The sequence below is a fragment of the Tachypleus tridentatus genome, chromosome 6 (genome assembly GCF_004210375.1).
Source record: "Tachypleus tridentatus isolate NWPU-2018 chromosome 6, ASM421037v1, whole genome shotgun sequence".
Taxonomy (NCBI): Eukaryota; Metazoa; Arthropoda; class Merostomata; order Xiphosura; family Limulidae; genus Tachypleus; species Tachypleus tridentatus.
This window is the reverse complement of record NC_134830.1, coordinates 142,054,255-142,078,318: the sequence shown is the minus strand read 5'-3', so window position 1 is coordinate 142,078,318 and position 24,064 is coordinate 142,054,255. Positions and strand designations below refer to the sequence as shown.

Sequence of the window (24,064 nt, the reverse complement as noted above, 5' to 3'; positions counted from 1 at the left end):
CAATCAGTGTGTACACTAATTCATCAACTACTTGTTACAATGTCTGGTGGTTGTAGAATGTTCACTAATACACCAACTACTTGTTACAATGTCTGGTGGTTGGAGAATGTTCACTAATACACCAACTACCAGTTACAATGTCTGGTGGTTGTAGAATGTTCACTACTACATCAAATACTACGTTACAAAGTTCTGGCGAAAGAGTAAATAAGAAAATGTATTATGCTAACGTTATCTTTTGACTTTAGAACGTTCTACCGAGGAAAGGCCTAACTTGGCCTATAACAAAAACGTTTGTAAATTCTACTGGTAATAAATAAAAATTTTATATTTTCAATGATATTAACGTTTGTGCTATAGGAATATCTCTTCTATCGCACGACCCAAAATGGCTGGGTTTGGAATGCAAATATCTCTAAATCATGAAGACACAAACTAGCTGGGTTTGGAACGTTAGTATCTTAAATTATCAAGACACAAAATGACTGGTTTTAGAATGTTAGTATCTTAAATCACCACGATACAAAATGGCTGAGCTTGAAATATTAGAATCTTAAATGAATAAGACACAAAATGACTTGGTTTGGAATGTTAGTATCTTTAAATGATCAAGACACAAAATGACAGTTTAGAATTTTAATATCCTTAAATAATCAAAAGACAAATTGGAGAGGCTTGTAATGAAACGATCCTCAAACAATAGACACAATATAGACAGTTTTATAGTGTTAGTTTTCATTACTCGTCAAGAGACAGTATGGCCGGTTTTATAATGTCGTTATTCATAACTTGTCAAGAGACGCAAAATGGCTGGGTTTAGGATATCAGCATTCTTAATACCTCGCAACAATACTAAAACAAACGCAAAATTTAAATCATAAATTCATAAACGTCACCCATAAGAGGGGGCATTTTTCTTTTACATCATCTCCCACCAATGTCTTTACGTTTGGGATTTGTCTTCACTTTTTATTTCTTCATTTTTAAATGTCGACGAATCATGGACATTTTTACAAGTTGCTTTCTAAAAGCATATGTAGTAAGTGAAGTACATCTTCGAAAGGGCATTGTTTTACTCTAATCCACGACTTAGAGTTTGGTGTCCCAGAAAAAAGAAGCTAAGAACAGTGTCCTTATGTCTTGTATCAGAACCAACACTACTTTCAGCAAAACCTCCGTAATCGTATTATAACCAAGATAGTTAAAGATAGGTCTTCCTCTCCGGAACAAATCAACTTCTAGTCAGTAGTAATTACTCACATCACTGTGATAGCACAAAGCCACACAACGGGATATCTAATATGTGCTCTGTCCACCACGGGTATCGGAATCCGATATCAAACACTGTAAGTCAGCAGACTTACCGCTGTACCTCTGAAGAGTTGTCAACATCAACTCACATAGCGGTGTTTCATCCATCAGACAGTTTTAACACCATTTTTTCCCATAAATAACACTCACCTAGCAATATCTAATTTGAATCTAATAGAAAATAGTACATAAAACACATCAAGTAAATCTTGGGTTAAATTTTGTCAGACAGAAGAGAAGGAGGGATAAGACTGTCAGAATAAGAATGCATCCACGGTCCCAAAGCAAAAGGACGTGAACCATTGTAACTCGGATCTACAATCCGCCATGTTTTCCATTGCACTACGCATCACGAGTCCGATGCGAGATTATACCAATTTCCCTAAAACGGCACATCATCTGAACCCTTAAAAGAAACCAATCATATTCTTTAGCCACAATAATATCAACTTTCACATCACCGACTTCTTTTGTTGTGTTTTTATAGTTCACTACAACTCAGGTCCACAAAGTGGGTTATTGTATGCTACAGAATATTCACAAGAGGTAGAACCTGGTGCGAGATTTTACAACACAACCAGGTATCACTATGAGATGAATATTCACAAGAGGTAGAACCTGGTGCCAAATTTTACAACACAACCAGGTGTCACTAGGAGATGAATATTCACAAGAGGTAGAACCTGGTGCGAGATTTTACAACACAACTAGGTGTCACTAGGAGATGAATATTCACAGGAGGTCGGACCTGGTGCGAGATTTACAACACAACCAGGTGTCACTATGAAATGGATATTCACAAAAGTTAGCGCCTACGTATTTCGATAGTTACCAAAAACTATAGAAGCGTATCAATTAACACTCACAAAAACCATCATTACCATTCTTTTCATGCCCTAGGAGGATTTTCCCTCACACATTCTTTTTTAAATAGGAGTCTGCAAGCTAAATATGCAAGAGCTTGCGGCTTCCATTTTTACAACATAAACTTACATACAGCTCCAACAACAGTCCTACATCATACAACAAATGTTCATATAATCCACGTCAGTTCTTTCTACTGTTGCTTAACCTCACCCCAACCCACTGATAAAGTGATGTCTTTTCAAAGCTTTAAGTAATACACGTGTGAAAAAAGTGTCTAACATTTTCTTTTTCATTTTGAACTGGTAAAGAATGGACTAACTTCTTCCCTACTCAAAACAAATACAACTTAAAAGACCAGTCTACCACCAGCACAAACTTACAGATGGACAATCTCCCATATTGAAAAGTGCATCTACCTGGACGAAGTAAACACGTCCCACAATTTTCTTATTGAAGGGAAGGAAGAAAAAAAAGCTTAAAAGCATAGATCCAATAATAAGTCTAGTGGTTCTCTAAAGCGTGGGATACCTGAAGTTCGTGGCACCTGCTCCACGTGCGAGAGGAATCTCTCCAATCAATTTTAGAGAAAATAACGACAAAGAGCCATGGCTGCGGGTGCTTTTACAGATTGTGGAAACTCCCGTGGAGGCGGCGTGCATTACTTGAGAACTTCTAATGGTATCATTCCGTCGAGGATTGGCACTATCTAAATATTTGTGCTGCATACTACGACTTGATTCCCATGGTGATTCCATTGGAACTTTACTACCAGGCTGATAATATGGAAATGAAACCTGTTTCAAAGCTTATCGAAAGATCCCTGGTTTCGTTTAATGTCTGCTTTCGTGAATAATTCACGTCTTACAAACTGAACAAACAAAAAAGGTAGAACAGATAATCAACTACACGCTGTTTCTTCGGCATTCAGATTCATCTGTGTAATTCTAATGCAACTGGTAAATAAAAAGATCAATAATACGTGACCTATTACGGTTGCTTACGAAAATGTTTTAGTAATCTCCAACAGATGATTCTTTATTTTGAAATTGGGCAAAATATTCAATGTGCACTTGAACTGAAATACTAAACACTTAAAAAACACACAAAGCCAGAAATAAAATATTGCAAGGGACCTAAAATGGATCCCAAACTAATCTACAGTCACTTTAAGAACGGTCAAATATCACAGAGCAATCCCAAACTGGTCTACCATCACTTCAAGAACGATCAAAAGCCACATAACAATTCTAACATGACCATCCACTTCAAGACCGATTGCAAACTGGCCTTCAGTTACTTTCAGAACCGATGAGTATGGTGTATGATCGATTTATTTGTTGCTAAGGGAAAAGCTACACAGTGGGGCTACCACCTCACCGGGAGTCTTGTACCATTCAATTTCGCCTATTCTTTTTGATGACCGCACCAACGACTGACCACTATGGTTTATTTTGATAAAATCCAGATTCTTCGAAGTGTTTTTAATCCTCAAATCATCAACATAATTTTATACTTGTCGCGTCGTACAGAACAATATTCTGTCTTTGTGGTATATTTTGCACAAAATCCATGAAAAATGTTTGTGGTATCCTTCCTTAAGCAGCTTTAACCTTTCCTATTTATTTCAGTCTGATTATATCTCTGTTATATAGTTTTAACTGTGATTTTTTCCAGATGAGAAAAGCAACCACGAAGTTTTCTAAAAACAAAAATTCATCTAACCTTACTTCCTAAAATCAGTTATAATAAATTAGGTTGTACAATCTACGAGTTGAAACCAAAAATTAGCAGACTGGGTCTCGGGAGAGGACATATCTATTTTTAATAATCGTGAGAATATAAGTAACTGCCAAGAGTTTGTTTGGAATATTCGACGTTTTAGCTTATGATGGAATTTGTAGTAAATATTCCACTCAAAGCAATATCGTACATCGTTGAATTACCTGGGTTTTTATACTGTTTAATTATCCAGCTTTTACATTTATAATTATCTTTACCTGATCATCAGATGATCTAAAGCTGTGATGAATTAACCAAACGTTAACTCACAACAGTTTCTTCTATTGTTTGTTTCACACTTTTCATTATGACTTGTTCTTAACACATAACCATCAGATATTTGATAACGAAGTCTCAGTACTTATTATTAAAAACTACAATAACTGGTTACTTCCATAACCCTATAACCTGAATTTTAAAAAACAATAGCTGGTTACTTCCATAACCCTATAACCCGAATTTTAAAAACTACAATAGCTGGTTACTTCCATAACCCTCTAACCTGAATTCACTGGCCTAGGATGCTATGAACGTTTACTTCATTAAATAAATACATTTATTTGTTTGTTAAGCACGAACCTGCACACCTTTATAAGTCTCTAACTACTATAACCACTTAAGTGTTAATACTTTTTGTTGTTTTTTTCATTAAGAGCGAAAGATGTGATCTTTTGCATCTGTTCGCATGTCCGTTAAGCTTTGATAGACAAATGTGATATTTCGACATCGTATCAGTGAATCTTTCATCCAGTCACCTCAGCCCTTTGGACTAAGTTTCTTTCTTAACTATCGACGTGTTTTTGCATCACTGTTAAACACTGATAATACTGAGTAATTTAGTTTTTGTCTGATACAATACTCAATGTACAAAATTAATTGCTGAGAGTGTACGTGTAAGCCGTACCTTATTAGGTTTGTTTCTTTTTAAGCACACAACGGGCTATCTTTACTGCGCTTATTGCGTGTACAGAAACTTAGTTTTCTAGCGTTGTAAGCCTTCAGACTTTGCCACTGAGCTATTACAGGAAAGGGCCATATTTTTAGGACTCATGTGGCCCTCTACAATGTGATACATAAACACTATAAAAATGTCGTGCAGTGTAGTCGACTTTAACATCAAACTGCGGTTTTTTATTTCATATTGTACGTTTCATATTATTGCACTGTAATCAATTTTTGATATCGTATAACTAGTCGAAGTCTCTTACAAGCTCACGCTTCCTATTTACTCGAGATTTCAAAAACTAGTTCGTTGGCTTGGTTGGACCCATCACGACGCCACCATTAAGCAAATAATGAATTACTTTATGTCTACAGCAAGGCGAGAGATTGACTGTTGCTCTCATATCGCACCCACAGCTTAAAGTGTAGGGAATATTTTATGGTGTCGCACGGATTCGAATTATCCGAAACATAACAAAAAACAGCTTCCATCTCTCCGACTACGTAAGAGTGTAAGCTCTTGTTAGCAATGCACAAGACAATAATTCTAAGAACCCACGAAAGCAAAGGCGAATGTGTTGTATGTACTAGACGAGACGTTTCAATACCATGACTCATCAGATCGGCCGAAACATGACTCAGTAGTGGTCAAGACAGTGTAGAAGCAATAAATTTTCTTGAACGACGATTATTGTGGTATAACCCAAATTAGTCAAATGAATGATACATATGGTTTACAGAGCACAATCTATTTGAAATATTTACTTACTATTATTATTTTTTATATGAATTAATGTTACTATCATTCACAAGATATGTCGAATTGCAACAGGTAGTCTCTTCCTTAAGCCGGGTAATCAATATATACATTCGTATATAATGATCTTCTTATGCGAGTCTAAAATGAATATAGAGAAGGAAAATGTAACGCAATTTATTCTTTCGTGTCTTGTAGCAAACATTTGAAGTTAGAAATTTTAAATATGTAAAGAGCAACTTCATTTTTAAGTTGGTAATAATTTCGCTTATTATCGCCAGGAAGATGAAATCAAAACAACAATAAAAACATTGTGTATGAAATACACTAAAACAAAAACAACGAATACATCGATAATAAAATGCTGTTGTTTTGTTTTGTTTTTCTGATAAGCGCGATGCTACAAATGGTCCGTGTTCACCACAGGAATCGAACCCTACTTATCGTTGGGAGGGAGTGAAAATAATGGAATACGTGTAAATATGTTAATAATAGCAGTAGATATAAACTCACCGTTCATTGTGGGGTTATAAAGTAATTAACCATGCGCTTAGGGAATTTTGGCAATCAGCCAAAACACTAACAACTGACAGCGGTTGGTGTCAGTTTCTTCTTATACAATCGTTTTTTTTTCTTTCTTCTGTCATTTCGCACTGTGAGCAAGATCAAGTCACGTGCAAGATATTAATAAAATAACTGACACGTAACCAACACTACAGATTGGTTAAATATACCATTCGTTGGTTTAATGTTCAGTTATCTGTAATTACCTTCCTATTATTGCTTTCTGTCTCTCCTTACTTTCGCACGTGTTCTAAAAGATTAAGAGGGTGAAATGTAATAACAATTACCAAGTATCTATCTTTTCAGATCTTTTTAATACATCGATACAAAAAAACAAAACAAAGTGCAATAATTTAAACATTTTTATGGTCTAGACTTCCTCAAGTTCGCATCAAGAAAGATTATAACCAACATGAATAGTTCCATAAACTTACATCACACTATTAATTCGCAGTAGTGAGTCAATTTCCCACACGTGAGCGTATGCGATGACTCCCACGTGGTTAAGCGGATTCAGATCAAAATATCCGAGAAAGATACACAGAACCCTGTAGGGAATAGCAACATACACATTAAATTTGAGAAACTTCATAATCGACCGAGAGAAAATCGTCCTTCCTGGCCTAAGATTACTCTGAAATCGACTAAAAAGTCGATATTTCGTGCTAGTAATAATACACCTAATGTCAGTTACTTCGCGCATTGGATTGGCTTTCGCTGTAACAAATAATTCCTTTAAAAAAAAAAAAACGAATAAACCTCGACAAGTTCTTATATAAATTCACAATGAAACAAAGAGAAAATGATTTATCAGAACCTCGTACAACAGTTTCTTGTAGTCGTAATTAACACAAGTCAGAAACAATTACAGGGACAAAAAGACTTATTCGAAGCTCATGCGCTCCTGTTACGAGAACTTTTTAGGAGGTGATTAAGTAGAACAGATATGTGAAGATGTTTTTTGTTGTTGTTTCAGATCGTTCTTGCGAAGTAACACAAACGGCTATCTATATAGCTCCCCCCCCCCTCGAACTAATCTGTTCAGACTCCAAATGGGATTTCATCATCACTCTTATAACACACCCACGATCCCAAGGTACATCAATGGGCCGTGTGAGCCGTCAGTTTATTAACATTCACAATCCGGGCACGCTAACGATTTAACCACTCCCGGGCCCCACTATCAAGTACAAAACACTACTGGTTATTGTACATAGTATACTTTCATATCATTTATGAAAAGTTACAAACAAATACATTAGATGTTTTCGGTAACATAAAGACATAAAATGGCCATTTATTCCTTCAGGACTGTTCCCGCAAATCCAACTCTTGTGGTAAAATAAAACTTTAAAATTGTAAATCAACCCTTTATCTATAAGTTAAGACGAAACCCTGTTGCTACTTTAATTACGGATATCTGCAACAGAAATTACTGAACAACAAAACTCGAAATAGTGTTTGAACTATACGTCACACAATTTCATGACGTCATATCCGTTCTACTTCTCACTTTCTCACTGGTTTCATGAAGATGCCATTCTTCCACTGATACCAGCAATACAAGAATGGTTAACAACACTAGTCCGAAGAACTAACTGCTGCGAGCCACACTTGCGACCCACATTCATGATTTCATGTCGAATACATTAGGAGACAGAGAAACAGGAACTGTAACAATGTCTCTTGTCAAGCACAGAGTAGCAATGGGTTATCTGTGCTCAGCCTACTGCAGGTTAGATACCCGAGTTTTAACGTTATGAGCTTCCTGAGTCACCAGGGAACTACCGTAGCAACTTTGTTATGTTACAAAGGGACGTCAACTTAATCATCATATATAAGCCTAAACCCTCAGACTTTCCGCTGAGCCACCAGGGGCCAATAATGATTTCCTATAGACTTTTCTTACAAATCTGTTACACTTGTCTTACACTGTTAAATTAGGGACGGCTAGCGCAGATAGCCCTCGTGTAGCTTTACGCGAAATTCAAAAAACAAACGAACCTAAGTCTTCAAGGGATGTAATCCTAGTGGCTAAACGAATACCTATTTCCTAATTAGAATTTTATTATAGCATTAGAGATAGAATGTTATAAAAATACAACACTGGAAAAATCTAGGGTGATAAGTCAGTTTGTGGAAAAATTTTCCTCTCTAATTGGCCTTTAAATTTTCATACATTTTTTTCTGATTTCCATAATACTGGTACTAATATGTTGTCCCTTTTCTGCTTCCATACAAAATACTTATTACCACAAACTTTAAGTACGTTGGTACACTTAAAGCATCATGTGTATCACGTGACCCACGCTTCATACCAGTACACTGGCATAAATTTGCACTCAGCAACAGTACGCCAAAGAATAAATAATCAACTCATCCTGATACCAGTGCTTCCCTCTAGTGTCTTTATTTTATAAAGAAAAATAAATTATTATTTCATTAATGAAATATTAATTACATAATTCTAGTGATTCAATATGTATACTACCAACTGTCAGAAAAGCTGCTAGAGCAGTGTTTCTAAAGCTTTTCTAGCTCACATATCGGTTTTTATTTAAACTTCTTTCCTTAAAATAAAAGCCTTGGCCGAACTTTAAAAAAAAATTGTCGAAAAAGTTACTTTTAACGCTAATTCATTACGGACTAAGGATGTGACGTTTTTTTGTCGAACAGTTGAAGATCATGTTGTGTGTTTTTTGTGAATTTCAAAGGTCGAAATCACTGACAAGTAAAAAGATAAGAATACTATTGGGTATATATCTATGTCGGTTTCAACTCGCACTTATTACAAATTTTACATTAAATTTTTCGCTTTACCTTCGGTGAAAGCGACCCCTGTTTTCCAGGAATACCTTACGAGTAGTTAATCTAACGTTCATGAACAACCACAATCTTCACCAAAAATAAGAAAAACAGTACAGTGATTAAGTCTGCATATGAAAAAACAAACTTAATAATTTCAGCTGTCATTATAATCTAAAATGCAAATTAACGTTCTGCTACATTTTATTGTCATTTCCACAGAAGACGTGCAAATTAATATCCAACACCATGTTTCTGAGTTCTTACGGGAGTATAATTAACAGATTCTTTATCCAACACCATGTTTCTAAGTTCTTACGGGAGTATAATTAACAGCTTCTTTATCCAACACCATGTTTCTGAGTTCTCACGGGAGTATGATTAACAGATTCTTTATCCAACACCATGTTTCCGAGTTCTCACGGGAGTATAATTAACAGATTCTTTATCCAACACCATGTTTCTGAGTTCTCACGGGAGTATAATAAACAGCTTCTTTATCCAACACCATGTTTCTGAGTTCTCACGGGAGTATAATTAACAGCTTCTTTATCCAACTCCATGTTTCTGAGTTCTTACAGGAGTATAATTAACAGATTCTTTATCAAACACCATGTTTCTGAGTTCTCACGGGAGTATAATTAACAGATTCTTTATCCAACACCATGTTTCTGAGTTCTCACGGGAGTATAATTAACAGCTTCTTTATCCAACACCATGTTTCTGAGTTCTTACAGGAGTATAATTAACAGATTCTTTATCCAACACCATGTTTCTAAGTTCTTACGGGAGTATAATTAACAGCTTCTTTATCCAACACCATGTTTCTGAGTTCTCACGGGAGTATAATTAACAGATTCTTTATCCAACACCATGTTTCTAAGTTCTTACGGGAGTATAATTAACAGCTTCTTTATCCAACACCATGTTTCTGAGTTCTCACGGGAGTATAATTAACAGAATCTTTATCCAACACCATGTTTCTGAGTTCTCACGAGAGTATAATTAACAGATTATTTATCCAACACCATGTTTCTAAGTTCTTACGGGAGTATAATTAACAGCTTCTTTATCCAACACCATGTTTCTGAGTTCTCACGGGAGTATAATTAACAGCTTCTTTATCCAACACCATGTTTCTGAGTTCTCACGAGAGTATAATTAACAGATTATTTATCCAACTCCATGTTTCTGAGTTCTCAGGGGAGTATAATTAACAGATTCTTTATCCAACTCCATGTTTCTGAGTTCTCATGGGAGTATGATTAACAGATTCTTTATCAAACTCCATGTTTCTGAGTTCTCACGGGAGTATAATTAACAGATTCTTTATCAAACTCCATGTTTCTGAGTTCTCAGGGGAGTATAATTAACAGATTCCTTATCTTGTACAAAAAACAGAGCAAGTTTTGCTACATCCATGACCTTTAACACTGCTACACAAAAAAAAATCCTAAGAATGGTATATAACAGAGAAATGAAGGGGATTTTTTTTGGTCCAGTAAAGGAAAATTGTCACTAGATGGCATTAGCATTTAAAAACTGATCTACGTTTTATTCTTTCATATTACTTGAGTACATAATTTTTACACAGACAAAAGCAATCACTGAAATTTATGGGGGCGCCTTTCTAATTTATTATAATTCCATGAATCAGCCGTTGAGTAAAAGGTTGCGAATATTTCAAGAGTAAGTTTCTTTCCCGATTAGATTAAACTTAAAAATCTTGCACAGAGTTAAAACTTATGAAGAATTTTTTCTTCGAGTTGACTGATGTGGTGAAGGGAGAAAAAAATCGAATGTCTAAGATGCATCAATTTTATAGACACAGTCTGTCTGTATTAACCAACACTGTTATAAAAATATGTCCGACAGGGTAAATTTTTTACATAGTTATCTAGAAATAAAACCTTCAAATGTTAAGTGCTACAGAAGAAGTAAGGAGTTTGGTGAGAAAGCTCCTGCAATTAAATACGTAAAATTCCTTATGCCTCACTAGGAATTTCATTCACAAAATAGAATATCATTCATCAGTTATTTAATGTGCGACTTTTTATACTGAAATAAAAAAACATATCAAAATAAAGCAAATTAAACTCAAAAACGTTCAGAACATTCAAAGCGGCACAAAGTAAAGATAAACTGGATTTTTTTTTTCAACGTGTCAAGTTTATCATTTACATTAGAGGCCTAAGTTGCTTTGTTTCCATTACGAAAAAACTACGCCAAGCATTACTGCACTGAAAGTGAATGGTACACATGTGAATATGTAATTATTTCACCATATTATTCACAAAATCATGTCCCCAGATGGAATTGTGGTAAGTTTATGGATTTACAATATTAAAATTAGGGTGTTCGAAAACACACAATCATAAACCACTGGAAATGGTTTACAACTTTTGACTTAGTACACTCTAAACCTGGAACATTTTGAAACATTTAATAAACAAATAAACTTTTAAAAATTATATTATCTTATAACATTTAATTACTTCCCCCACCCCCACAGTGGGGGTTGTATTGCCCAGGTTTGTCCTGTGATTTGGAAAATAATGTCTGTCAGGAAAACAGAAGCTCTGAAGCCTATCATTGCTCTTCTGCATGTCCCCATCACAAACTTATCCATTTCCAAGTGCTCCCAGTTACACATTTATCAGTCTACAATTATCCCATCTCAAAGTTATCAATCTCCAAGTGTCTCCACATTTATGAATATGCAAGTACCCCCAGTTACACATTTATCAATATGCAATTGTCCCCAATAACAACTTTATTAATCTCTGGGTGTTCTCAGTTACACATTTATGAGTCTACAAGTGTCCCCAATGATAAATTTAGTCTACAAGTGTTCACAGTAGTAAATATATCCATCTCTGCATGTTGTCACTATTTAGTTTATTAGTCTAAAAGTACTATCACATAAAAACAAAAGTTACTTAATTAGAAACAATTTAATAAACTGATTTGGGGTGTAATCTTCCTGTAGTGATAAACTTTTTTTTTTAACATACTTACTTGTGATACTTAGAATTTCTTATTATAAATGCACAGTTAGCTCTACCTATTAACAAATGAATAAATAAAAAATATAGATTCACCTACTGATAAGATTTGTAAACATTTCAAAATACTTTATCTCCAAACAGATAAATCAAAGTCCTCTGTCTCATGTTTACTAGAACAGAAACCCAAACCAAATGATGATGCAAGTATGTGGAGAAAAAGTACAACACAGAAGGAATTATATGGAAACATGTTCTGTATATCACAAACACTGACCAGAAAAATAGTATTCATTAATTACCAAAATGAGAATAACAGAGTTCTGTATAACAAATAGTAAATCATACTGTGACTGCTACACAAAACAAAATTGAAACCCACAAGTTTGTTTTTTTTTATTCTGAGCAAAGCTAGACAAAGGCTATCTGCACTAGCTGTCCATAATTTAGTAGTGTAAGACTACAGGGAAGGAAGCTAGTCATCACTGCCAACTCGTGGGCTACACCTTTACCAAATGGGATTAACCATCACATTATAATGCCCCCACAGCTAAAAGGGTGAGCATGTTTGGTGCAACAGGGATTCAAACCTGCAACCATCAGACTACAATTCAAGTTCCTTAACCACCTGGGGTAGCCCCCCTACTAGAAGATACACTACCTCTTGTTTTACCAAAAAGTTAAATCACAGGAAAATGAGGTACATAAAATCATACCACCTACAACTAAAAACACAAAACATACAACTAACAATCACTAACTACAGAGATGAGAGAGGTGCATCACAACTAAAATAAAACTGAGAGAGACAACCGTCATATAATATGAAACAAAAACTCTGCTGTCTTACTTTGTTTTGTCAGGTTTAATGTTGCTTATTACTGTGATTTAATTTTCCATGAACTCTGTCTGTTAACCTTCAAATGGCAGGGTGGAGTCATTATTACCCTATACCATCTGGTGTAAATGACTGATAATTTAATGCTGGCATTTTAAGGTTAAACAGTTATTATATGCAAAGTATAAAACAACAATCAAAGATTCAAAACATTGGGTCAGTACTGTAATTGAAGAAAAATAATATCAAACAGTGCATATCTAGTATCTTGTAAAAGCTTATTAACTGCTACAATTGTGGTAACAGTTACAGGAAACATGCTACAAGTTACACTGCTACCTACCAGATCTTGTTTCTGCCAGGCTGTGCAGACAGAGAAGTGTGTAACAAGAGACAATTATTCAATTACTTGTATTTCAAAATCCAAAGTACAGCACTGACGATACACATTCTAATACACAAAAATACATGTGAAAATACTTGACTGGGTATTTGTTTTCTAATGTAAAAATATTGTATTATTAGTAAAAGAAATAACATGAAAAATAAACAAAATAGCCAAATTATGGATACTATAAAGAGGAAACAGGGATTGTCAAAAACTGGAACACTCTTATTTTGCCTTTTTATTTACAATGCCTTTCTCTCTCCTTGTTTGTTCATTGTTGTTTAACTGTTAATAATAATGTTCTTCTGCAAAAAAAAAACATTAACAATACACCATCAGAATTAACTCATCTAAAGCCCAATTTCAATCCCTGTTGTTTGTTTGGAATTAAGCACAAAGCTACACAATGGGCTATCTGTGCTCTGTCCCCCATGGGTACCAAAATCCAGTTTCTAATAGTGTGAGTATGTAGACATACCACTATGTCACTTTGGAGCTCTAACCATTCTTCACTGAAATACAAAACTATACTTCACTCAAATACTATAAATGGGTTTGGAAGGGTTATGATGACACAGGTAGGTTAAAATCTCTGTTTTTTGTTGCAAAAATTAAGGGACAATTTTATTAACCTTTACAAGATTATCAACAGGAGTAAAAAGACATTTTACTTCCTTGTATTGTCTTTGGAAGGCAACAGAACATGAAGGTTCAGGTAAGACAGACTGGGCTACATTTAAAAGTTTTACCTTTCTAATGCCTTATGAAATCTTTGAGGTTCAGACATCTAGAAACTTTGCCCTCCCAGAATGCAATGTCTGCATATCGATCAAGGTAAATGGGCAAACAAACAGTGATGTCAATAGATGATTTCATTAATTCTTTACACCTGTCACTATCTAGACTTATATTCATAATGACTGTCTGTGATTAACTTTTATTGTTCCAAACATTCAAATAGGGTAAATTGTTGTGTTCAACTGCACTGATAAAAGTCAAGTTGTAAAGACCTATACTTTCATTCTATTTAATACCCAGTCATCCAGCTTACCTTTAACAGTAAACACAAAGCAAACATTGAGATTCTATTCTATTGCTAACTTAAAATAATCTTAAGACACTTTGTCAATAATTGTTTTAAAAAATAGTTTGACCCGGTAGTTTACTTTTTAATGCAAGTTCTCCCACAGATACGAGGTATTGAATAGGAAAGAAGAATTGTAAATGATAACTATCTACTGTGGAACAGAAGAAGCAAGGAAAGCTGTGTGAACCAAACTGACTATATGTACACGTTATCTTGCGATTTATTTAAACAAAAAATAACTGTAGATGTCTGGGTGCCACACAATAAGCCATTCTGTCAGGTCATTCATCTATAGATCGGCAGGACAAAAATCAAGCACAATTAAGACTTTATTCCACATGTTGCTAATGCCTCAGCCAACAACTTCACCTACTGATAAGACATTACAATTGATAATTACATAAACAGTAACATGTGTATACAATTGACCTACATAAACAGTATATAAACATATACACTTGAACCACATAAATAATATATAAACATATACAGTTGCCCAATATAAACAGTATGTAACACATATACTGTTGATCCATACAAACAGTATATAATACGTATACTGTTGACCCATATAAACAGTATATAATACCTATACTATTGTTCCATATAAACAGTATATAACCATGTATACTGTTGACCCATATAAACAGTATGTAACCATGTATATTGTTGACCCATACAAACAGTATATAAAACATGAATACAGTACTACATAAACATACAGTTAAGCCATATAAACTATATGAACATGTACACAGTTGATCCATATAAACTATATAAACATGTATACAGTTCATCCATATGAACAGTACGTAAACACAGCTGATCCATATGAACAGTACACAAACACATATATGGCTGATCCATATAAACAGTATGTAAGCACGTATACGGCTGATCCATATAAACAGTACATAAACATGTATACGGCTGATCCATATAAACAGTACGTAAACACGTATACGGCTGAACCATATAAACAGTACGTAAACACGTATACGGCTGAACCATATAAACAGTACGTAAACACGTATACGGCTGATCCATATAAACAGTACGTAAACATGTATACGGCTGAACCATATAAACAGTGCGTAAACACGTATACGGCTGATCCATATAAACAGTGCGTAAACACGTATACGGCTGATCCATATAAACAGTACGTAAACACGTATACAGCTTATCCATATAAACAGTAGGTAAACATGTATACGGCTGATCCATATAAGCAGTACATAAACACGTATACGGCTGATCCATATAAACAGTACATAAACACGTATACAGCTTATCCATATAAACAGTAGGTAAACACGCATACGGCTTATCCATATAAGCAGTACATAAACATGTATACAGTTGATCCATATAAGCAGTACATAAACGTGTATACGATTGATCTATGCGAACAGTATATAACCATGTATATAGTTGACCTACATAAACATATACAGTTAAGCCATATAAACTATATAAAACATGTATACAGTTCATCCATATCAACAGTATATAAACATACAGTTCAGCCACATAAACATGTATATGGTTGACCCACATGAACAATACGTAAACGTATATGGCTGATCCATATAAACAGTACGCAAACATGTATATGGCTGATCCATATAAACAGTACGGAAACATGTATACGGCTGATTCATATAAACAGTACGGAAACATGTATACGGCTGATTCATATAAACAGTACGTAAACACGTATACAGCTTATCCATATAAACAGTAGGTAAACACGCATACGGCTTATCCATATAAGCAGTACATAAACATGTATACAGTTGATCCATATAAGCAGTACATAAACGTGTATACGATTGATCTATGCGAACAGTATATAACCATGTATATAGTTGACCTACATAAACATATACAGTTAAGCCATATAAACTATATAAAACATGTATACAGTTCATCCATATCAACAGTATATAAACATACAGTTCAGCCACATAAACATGTATATGGTTGACCCACATGAACAATTAACGTATATGGCTGATCCATATAAACAGTATGCAAACATGTATACGGCTGATCCATATAAACAGTACGGAAACATGTATACGGCTGATTCATATAAACAGTACGGAAACATGTATACGGCTGATTCATATAAACAGTACGTAAACATGTATACGGCTGATCCATACAAACAGTACATAAAACATGTATTCAGTTGATCCATATAAGCAGTACATAAACATGTATACGGTTGATTCATACGAACAGTACATAAACATGCATACGATTGATCCATACAAACAGTACATAAACATGCATACGATTGATCCATACAAACAGTATATAACCATGTATATGGTTGATCCAAACAAACAGTATATAATCATGCATACGATTGATCCATACAAACAGTATACAACCATGTATACGGTTGATCCATACAAACAGTATACTACCATGTATAAACTGATCCATATAAACAGTACATAAACATGTATAGTGTTGACCTATACAAACAGTATATAAACATGTATACAGTTGACCTATACAAACAGTATATAAACATGTATACAGTTGACCTACACAAACAGTATATAAACATGTATACAGTTGACCTACACAAACAGTATATAAACATGTATACAGTTGACCTACACAAACAGTATATAAACATGTATAAAGTTGACCTATACAAACAGTATACAAACTTGTATACAGTTCATCTACATACATACAGCTGAACTCACTCCACAACTGTTCACCTGTCAAGTTGACAACTGCATTACCAGATTAAATTTTCTGACTGTTGTTTCACGCTGACCTCAAGAACAAGTTTCTATTGAAAGTAGCGCAAGCTAACATTTTACACAATTTTGAGAGTGGAATAATTAATTCTTTTCTGAATAAATAAGAAAAATGTTTAAGTTTTCAATCTCTCAATGGCAGGTAAGGGCAAATTTGAAGTACCAAATAGCCCTTTGTTGTCTTTTATGTTTTTTATTATCTGAAAGTAAAATTAATATTAGGGTTTGGTTTGTTTTGACTTTTGCACCAAGCTACACAAGGGCTATATGCACTAGCTGTCCCTGACTTAGCAGCGTAAAACATGAGGGAAGGTAGCTAGTCATCACCTCCCACTACCAAATCTTAGGCTACTCTTTTAACAATGAATAGTGAGATTGACTGTCACATGGCAACGCCCTCACAGCTGAAAGTGCTAGCATGTTCGGTGTGATAAAGATTCAAACCCGTGGCCCTCGGATTACAAGTCAAGTGCCTTAACCACTTGGCCATGTTGGGCCTAATATTAGGGAGATGATAGGTTAGATGTGTCTGGTGGTTTGGAAATTTAAGATATTAAAAAAGAAATTCTAAACATTTTTTTGTGTAGCATGCGTGGTTTGACAATAACTTGTTTCAGGAGCTACAAAATAATGAGTTTGGACAGTTTTGTTCAGTGTTCTCTAAGTACTGGGATGAAAATACCTAATGCAGCTACAATCTTCTAGAATGGTAGGTATGCTTAATAATGTAATTGTGTTGTTAATTTTAATTATTTTAAACTCTTATTTCAAAGGCACCTTTCCTATTACTCTGAATCCTTCTCATATATTTGCATATCAAACAATGAATCCTCCAATCACGAAGTTAACATTCAAATTTGTAATTTAATTTAGCTATCAAATAAATAATGCATGTTTTTGAAAGCTGGTACACTGCAGTTTAATAATTTATTTAAATTTTGACTAAATGAAAATTGATAACTTCTTACTCATTGAAAACCATTATGGTTATAGCTTTACGATTAGATCAACTTATTATGAGCTGATCAAAGTTCATTTTTACTGGTCAGAGTCAAGAAAACTACTGTGAACATCATAAGTTAATCTATGAAACATTTTGAATTACATATTTCACATACAATACAGTACATTAAGTAATGTTAACTCAATGTTAAGCTTTAATAATGTGAGATATTTGATGTCAAGTGTTTTTCACATATAAAAAAAATAAGTCACTAAAGTAGCGATTTATAAATGAAATTTTTTACTTAAGTCAAGCCTTAGATTTCTCGGTGTTGTTACTAAAAATTATCACATTCGTATACCATAATATTTGATTTTTAAAAAGTATAAACTCTAAAAAAATACTTTTAACATTTCTTCATTTTTCATGAGATCAGAGATATCAAATATAAGAATTAAAGATCACCCAGTAATAGACCTTAACATACCCTCACCTAATTAAACAAGAACTATAACTGTAACTCTTTCCTGCAATTTGCAAAGCCTAACAAACCCAATATGCAATAACCCCCCCACCCACGTTCCCTATACTCGTTCATGAATTTGGTCGTAACTACGAATTATATTATTTCTCTCACCTCATATATTATCTTACAGCCTTTCACTGGTCCAATTTGTCCAAATAGTGCTAATATCAACTCCTCTGTAACTGACGGGTCAAGGTTCCCAACGTATCTAAAAAGTTCCAAGAAAGCGACACGTTGAAACAACACATGGTAAAACTCCAAGGCGCTAACGTAACGAATAGTGTTAGGTGAATGACACATCCGCAAAACTCTATCAAATTTCACTAATTTCTATTATGTTGAATAATACTTACAGGGTAGATGGCTGACTTTCATAAAACTGTTCCTGAAAAAGAAATAAACGAAAGTAAAAACTCGATTAAATAACTTTAAAATAATGAAAAGTTTCAGAAAGTGTATACCTTGTTCGACATCATGGCGTTCATACACACAACGCTTGTACAAAGCGCATGCGTTTACCAGAGCCCTCTACATGAAGCAATCTTGATCTCCCGCCAAAAATATGGTTATGATTTCATCATATTACATAAATATTTAATCCATACAAAACAAAAGCTCCAAATTCAAAAAGTAGGCTTAAATTCAAATTTAAAACCCATCCTTTATCACAACTTGAAAATGTGAAAAATATTTGAGAAGTCAATTCTGATAGTTCTATTTTTTTTCATGTATGAAATTGCAAATTCACTTTAAAGAACAAAATGTTCTTATCTGGATGCCATGTTTAAAAACAGTTAATACAACAATTACTAAAAAGATTGGTTTGAATTTCGCAAAAAGCTGTATGCATCAATTGTTGCTAATTTAGCAGTGAAGGACTATAGGGAAAGCAATTAATCATCGTCTCCCACCACTAACTCGTGGGGCCCTCTTTATCAACGAATAGTGGAATTGATCGCTTGTTATAACGCCCCCAATGTTTAAAAGATGAGAATATTTGGTGAGAGGGGAATTCAAAATTGCGCACCTCAGACTCTCTGAGACTACTGAAAAAGATATTTTTACTTTTTCTAATAAGGATTAAAATAAAACGTATTGTGTATTATCTTAAATTACGGCAAAATAAACGGTTAGTGGTTCAACAAGTATTGCATCTAAAAGTTATAGCATTATTCTCTAATGGTTTGCTTTGAATTTCGAGCAAAGCTATACGAGGACTATCTGCGCTAGCCGTCCCTAATTTAGCAGTGTAAGACTGGAGGGAAGGCAGCTAGTCATCACCACCCACTGCCAACTCTTGGGCTACTCTTTTACCAACGAATAATGCGATTGACCGTCACTTTATAACGCTCCCACGGTTGAAAGGGCAAGCATGTTTGGTGCGGCGGGAATTCGAACCCGCGGCCCTCGGATTACGAGTCGAGTACCTTAGCCACCTGGCCATGCCGGGCGTCATAATAAATATATTTATATATATATATACTTCTCATTGAATTAGGGTGTTTTTCATGACATTTATGTCAAATAGAAATGTTTTACAAACAGCATAATATGGGTGAACAACGTGAAAAAAAAACATCGAGTTTGATTTCAATAAATTGTGAAAACCATTGAACGTATTTTAATTTAAAGTGTGTATATACATATAAACTTGAAGCTGTAAATAAAATCACGATCATAATTATTAACATACACGATGAAACAATTGGCTAAAACGTGTAAAAATATAAGTACAAAACATATTTGAATTAACTTTAAACGATCCTATGACCAAGACATGTGTGATTCGTGAGAAACAAAATCTACAAAAGGTTACAAATACAGAGAAATATGATCGATATTGGAAGCTCACGAGACTTTATCAGAGTTTGGCGGAATTCACTAGAGTGTTTCGAAATGTTAGGTATTGCCGAAGAATACAGTTGTTATAAAACTATACTTATTGGAAATACAGGATAGTTATTTTCCATACAAAAAATGAATATAAAAATTAGACTTCTTTGTTTATTAAAATTTAAATAAATGTGTTTTTCTTGTAACAAAGACACATCGGGATATCTGCTGAGCCCACCGAGGGAAATCGAACCCCTGATTTTAGCGTTGTAAATCTGGAGACATACCGCTGTACTAGCGGGGGAAGCCTTTAAATAAATAGTGAGATTCAAAGCATACATCCACTGACTGTATAAGCTTGATTATTTAGTTATTTGGCCCGGCATGATCAGGTGGTTAGATCGCTTGACTTGTAATTTGATGGTCCCTGGTTCAAACTCCCGTCATACCAAACATGTTTGCCCTCTCGGCCGTGAGGACGTTGTAAGATTTCGGTCAATCCCACTATTCGTTGTTAAAAAAGTAGCCTAAGAGTTAGTAGTGGGTGGTGATGATTAGCTGCCTTCCCTCCAGTCTTATACTGTTAAATTAAGAATGGCTAGCGCAGATAGCCATCATGTTGCTTTGCGCGAAATTCAAAACAAACAAACTATTTATTTATTTTATTCACCAAAGGGTGAATTTGAGTGAATAAAAGATGAAGTAGAGATCTAATATTTTAGTGCAAGAGACTAGTTCACAGCTCCTTAGTGTTGATTGGACAATAAGTAAAGAAAGCATCATATAGTGCTGTGATGTAAGCAGTTTGACTGGTTTATATATCTAAACCAAACAACCTGTAGAATTTACAAAAAAGAAACAACAAAAATACACCTGCCATTCAAACATTATTGATTTACACCTGGGAAAATTATATATTGTCTATGCTGAATCCTCAGCTTTGGTATTAATGAATCTATGATAAGAATAATTATTAATTTTTAATAAATAGTACTGCCAGAAACAAGAACTGCGTTAATCTTTCTTCTCTTTTTTATTTGTTTGTTGTTTTTAATTTCACGCCAAGCTACACGAGGGTTATCTTCATTAGCCGTCCTTCATTTGCAAGTGTAAGACTAAAGTGAAGGCAGATAGTTATCGCCACCTACCGCCAATTTGTGGGCTACACTTTCACCAACGAATAGTGAGATTGATCGAAACTTTACAACGCCCTCACGGTTGAAAAGGCGAGCATGTTTGGTGTGACGGGATTTCGAATCCAGGACCCTCATATTATGAGTTAAGCGCCCTAGCCACTTGGCCATTTCTTCTTCTATCTCCCTAAGTTATTAACTTCTATAGTTAAAGTTTAAACAATGGCTGTGTTACACATAAAATCGAGTGTAACTGCAGTGTGATTATAAAATAATTTGAGAAATAATGACTTATAAGTAATGGTAGAAGAGTGAAATAAATAAATAAAAGACCATTCCATTGATAAATTCTAAGCTACGAAACAATCCACCTGACCAAAGCTAGAACGCCCTCTATTGGCAGTTGTACGTCCGTAACGTTTCGTCAGCATTATTTCTATTTCTACAGAGTGTATTACGCGTGGTCTTACGACGTTTCATTTTATTCTTAACATGTTAATCGCGCCACACTAGTCTGGTGAACTGCGTCGTGTCATACTAACGATCACATAAATTAGATCGTGGTGGCGCCATCTATAACGATGCACATTTTTTAAATCACCTTGAAGCACATTTCTTTATTATTACTTGTTAGGATAATAAGAAATATGCTAGAATTTTATAAATTTAAAACTTCGTTTCAATACTAAAAATTAGGAAAGTTGCCAAATAAACGATACTTAAATCGATTTTAAAGACATCTTCAAATAAACTAATATAGATATTTAATCAACGTTTTTCCGTAGTAAAATAACGCACCTGCCATGGCCAGGTAGGTTAAAGCATTCCAGTCGTAATCTGAAGGTTGCGGATTTGAATCCCTATCCTTCCAAACGTGCTCGTCATTTCAGCTGTTGGGGCATTATTATGTTACGATCAAGCCCACTATTCGTTGACAAAAGAGTAGCCGAAGAGTTGGCGGTGGGTGGTGATGACTAGCTGCCTTCCCTGTAGTCTTACACTGCTAAATTAAGGACGGCTAGCGTAGATAGCCCTCATGTAGCTGTGCGCGAAATTCAAAAACAAAACAATAAAACACCGTCTTCACAGAAAGATGTTTATAAGTTGTTTTTTTAATTGTAAATAGACAGCTGATCGTAAAGCTTTGGCCTGAAACAAAGAAACAAGAATATTTATGAGATAAGTCAACTGCATTTGAGGCATATCCCTGAAACTGTGTTTTGAATTTGTTTGATTTGTTGTTAAGCACAAAGCTACAAAGTGAGCAATCTGTACTCTGCCCATAGGAGGTATCGAAAACCGACTTTAGGGCTATAAGCCCAGACTTACGGTTGAGAAAGTGGAGAGCGTTGTGTAAAAGAGGACAGGGGAACAAATTAGAGTAATGGCTGAAAAATATACACGTAAACTTGTGTATACACTTCGTAAATATATACAAGAGTAAGGACAAGGGTTCCATACCCTCGCGCTGCCAAAGTTTTTTTGATTCATCAAACTGAGAAAATGCCCTATTTCTTCATTGTAAAAATGTTTCATAATGATCCAGAATTCGGAACTGTACCCCGTCCAGATATGGGGAGAACCGTCCTGTATTCTGTTTAAAAAAATCACGCTAATCGATTTATTAATTTTTGAGACACGCGCGCGGACATATGTACAAAAGGATGCGATTTCAATACCCTTTCAAACACATACACAAGCAAATAGAGGAGGGGTAATTACAAACGAAAATATAACTCAAGTTTTTTCTTTAATCTTGATTTCATGTAAATGATATCGATAAAAAAAGATTAAACGTTAACTATAATTTTCTTTTTTACTTAAATACAAATGAAATATAATCCAAAAATAAATTGAGTTTTGTTTTCTATGTTATATTAATTCACCTCGGGAATAAAAAGGAAAAACAAGCAAAAAGAGGAAATATAAAAGAAACTGACTCGTTAATGAATGTTTTAGTTTCTTTCTTGTGATAAAATTCTTCAAATAATATTAAATTGGAAAATCCATTTTTTATTTTTTTTCTGAGTCATTTCTAAATTTTTTTCCCAGGACTTCTGTCATTTGTGTCGCGGGTTCGAATTCCCAGTACACCATACATGCTCCCCCTTTCAGCCGTGGGGGCGTTATAAAGTCACAATCAATCCCACTATTTGTTGGTAAAAGTGTAGCCCAAAAATTGGCGGTGGGTGGTGATAACTATCTGCCTTCACTATAGTCTTACACTTGCAAATGAAGGACGGCTAATGCAGATAACCCTCGTGTAGTTTTGCACGAAATTCAAAAACAAACAAACTCTCATTTGTGTTGTAGTTTAAATAATGAGTAAAATGGATCTCTTCGTGAAAATGGAAATTTGTTACCATTAGTTTTTACCCTTTCCATTGTTTTCCAGTTTGTTATACATATATAAGAACAGGTCGAACTCCAAACATTTAAGTGTCAAAATAGAACGCTCATACGATTAAAACAGATGAATCACATCGGAAAATCTAATTTA

General features: G+C 34.6%; 1 protein-coding gene across 5 annotated transcripts in view; it reads right to left on the bottom strand.

Annotated features, from left to right (window-relative positions):
* The window catches only part of LOC143253891 (nucleolysin TIAR-like), a 216,633-nt gene extending 197,482 nt beyond the window's left edge, over positions 1 to 19,151 (bottom strand). For 4 of the 5 annotated variants that reach the window (XM_076508433.1, XM_076508435.1, XM_076508434.1 and 1 more), the window contains exons 1-3: positions 19,060 to 19,151; positions 18,952 to 18,983; positions 18,710 to 18,806 (exon numbers count right to left, since the gene is read on the bottom strand). In XM_076508433.1, coding sequence (XP_076364548.1) covers positions 18,710 to 18,806; positions 18,952 to 18,983; positions 19,060 to 19,083 — 153 coding nt within the window. In that variant the 5' untranslated portion in view covers positions 19,084 to 19,151. The remainder of the gene's footprint in view (positions 1 to 18,709; positions 18,807 to 18,951; positions 18,984 to 19,059) is intronic. The other variant, XM_076508442.1, reaches the window with a different exon arrangement.
* Positions 19,152 to 24,064: the final 4,913 nt, after the last annotated feature.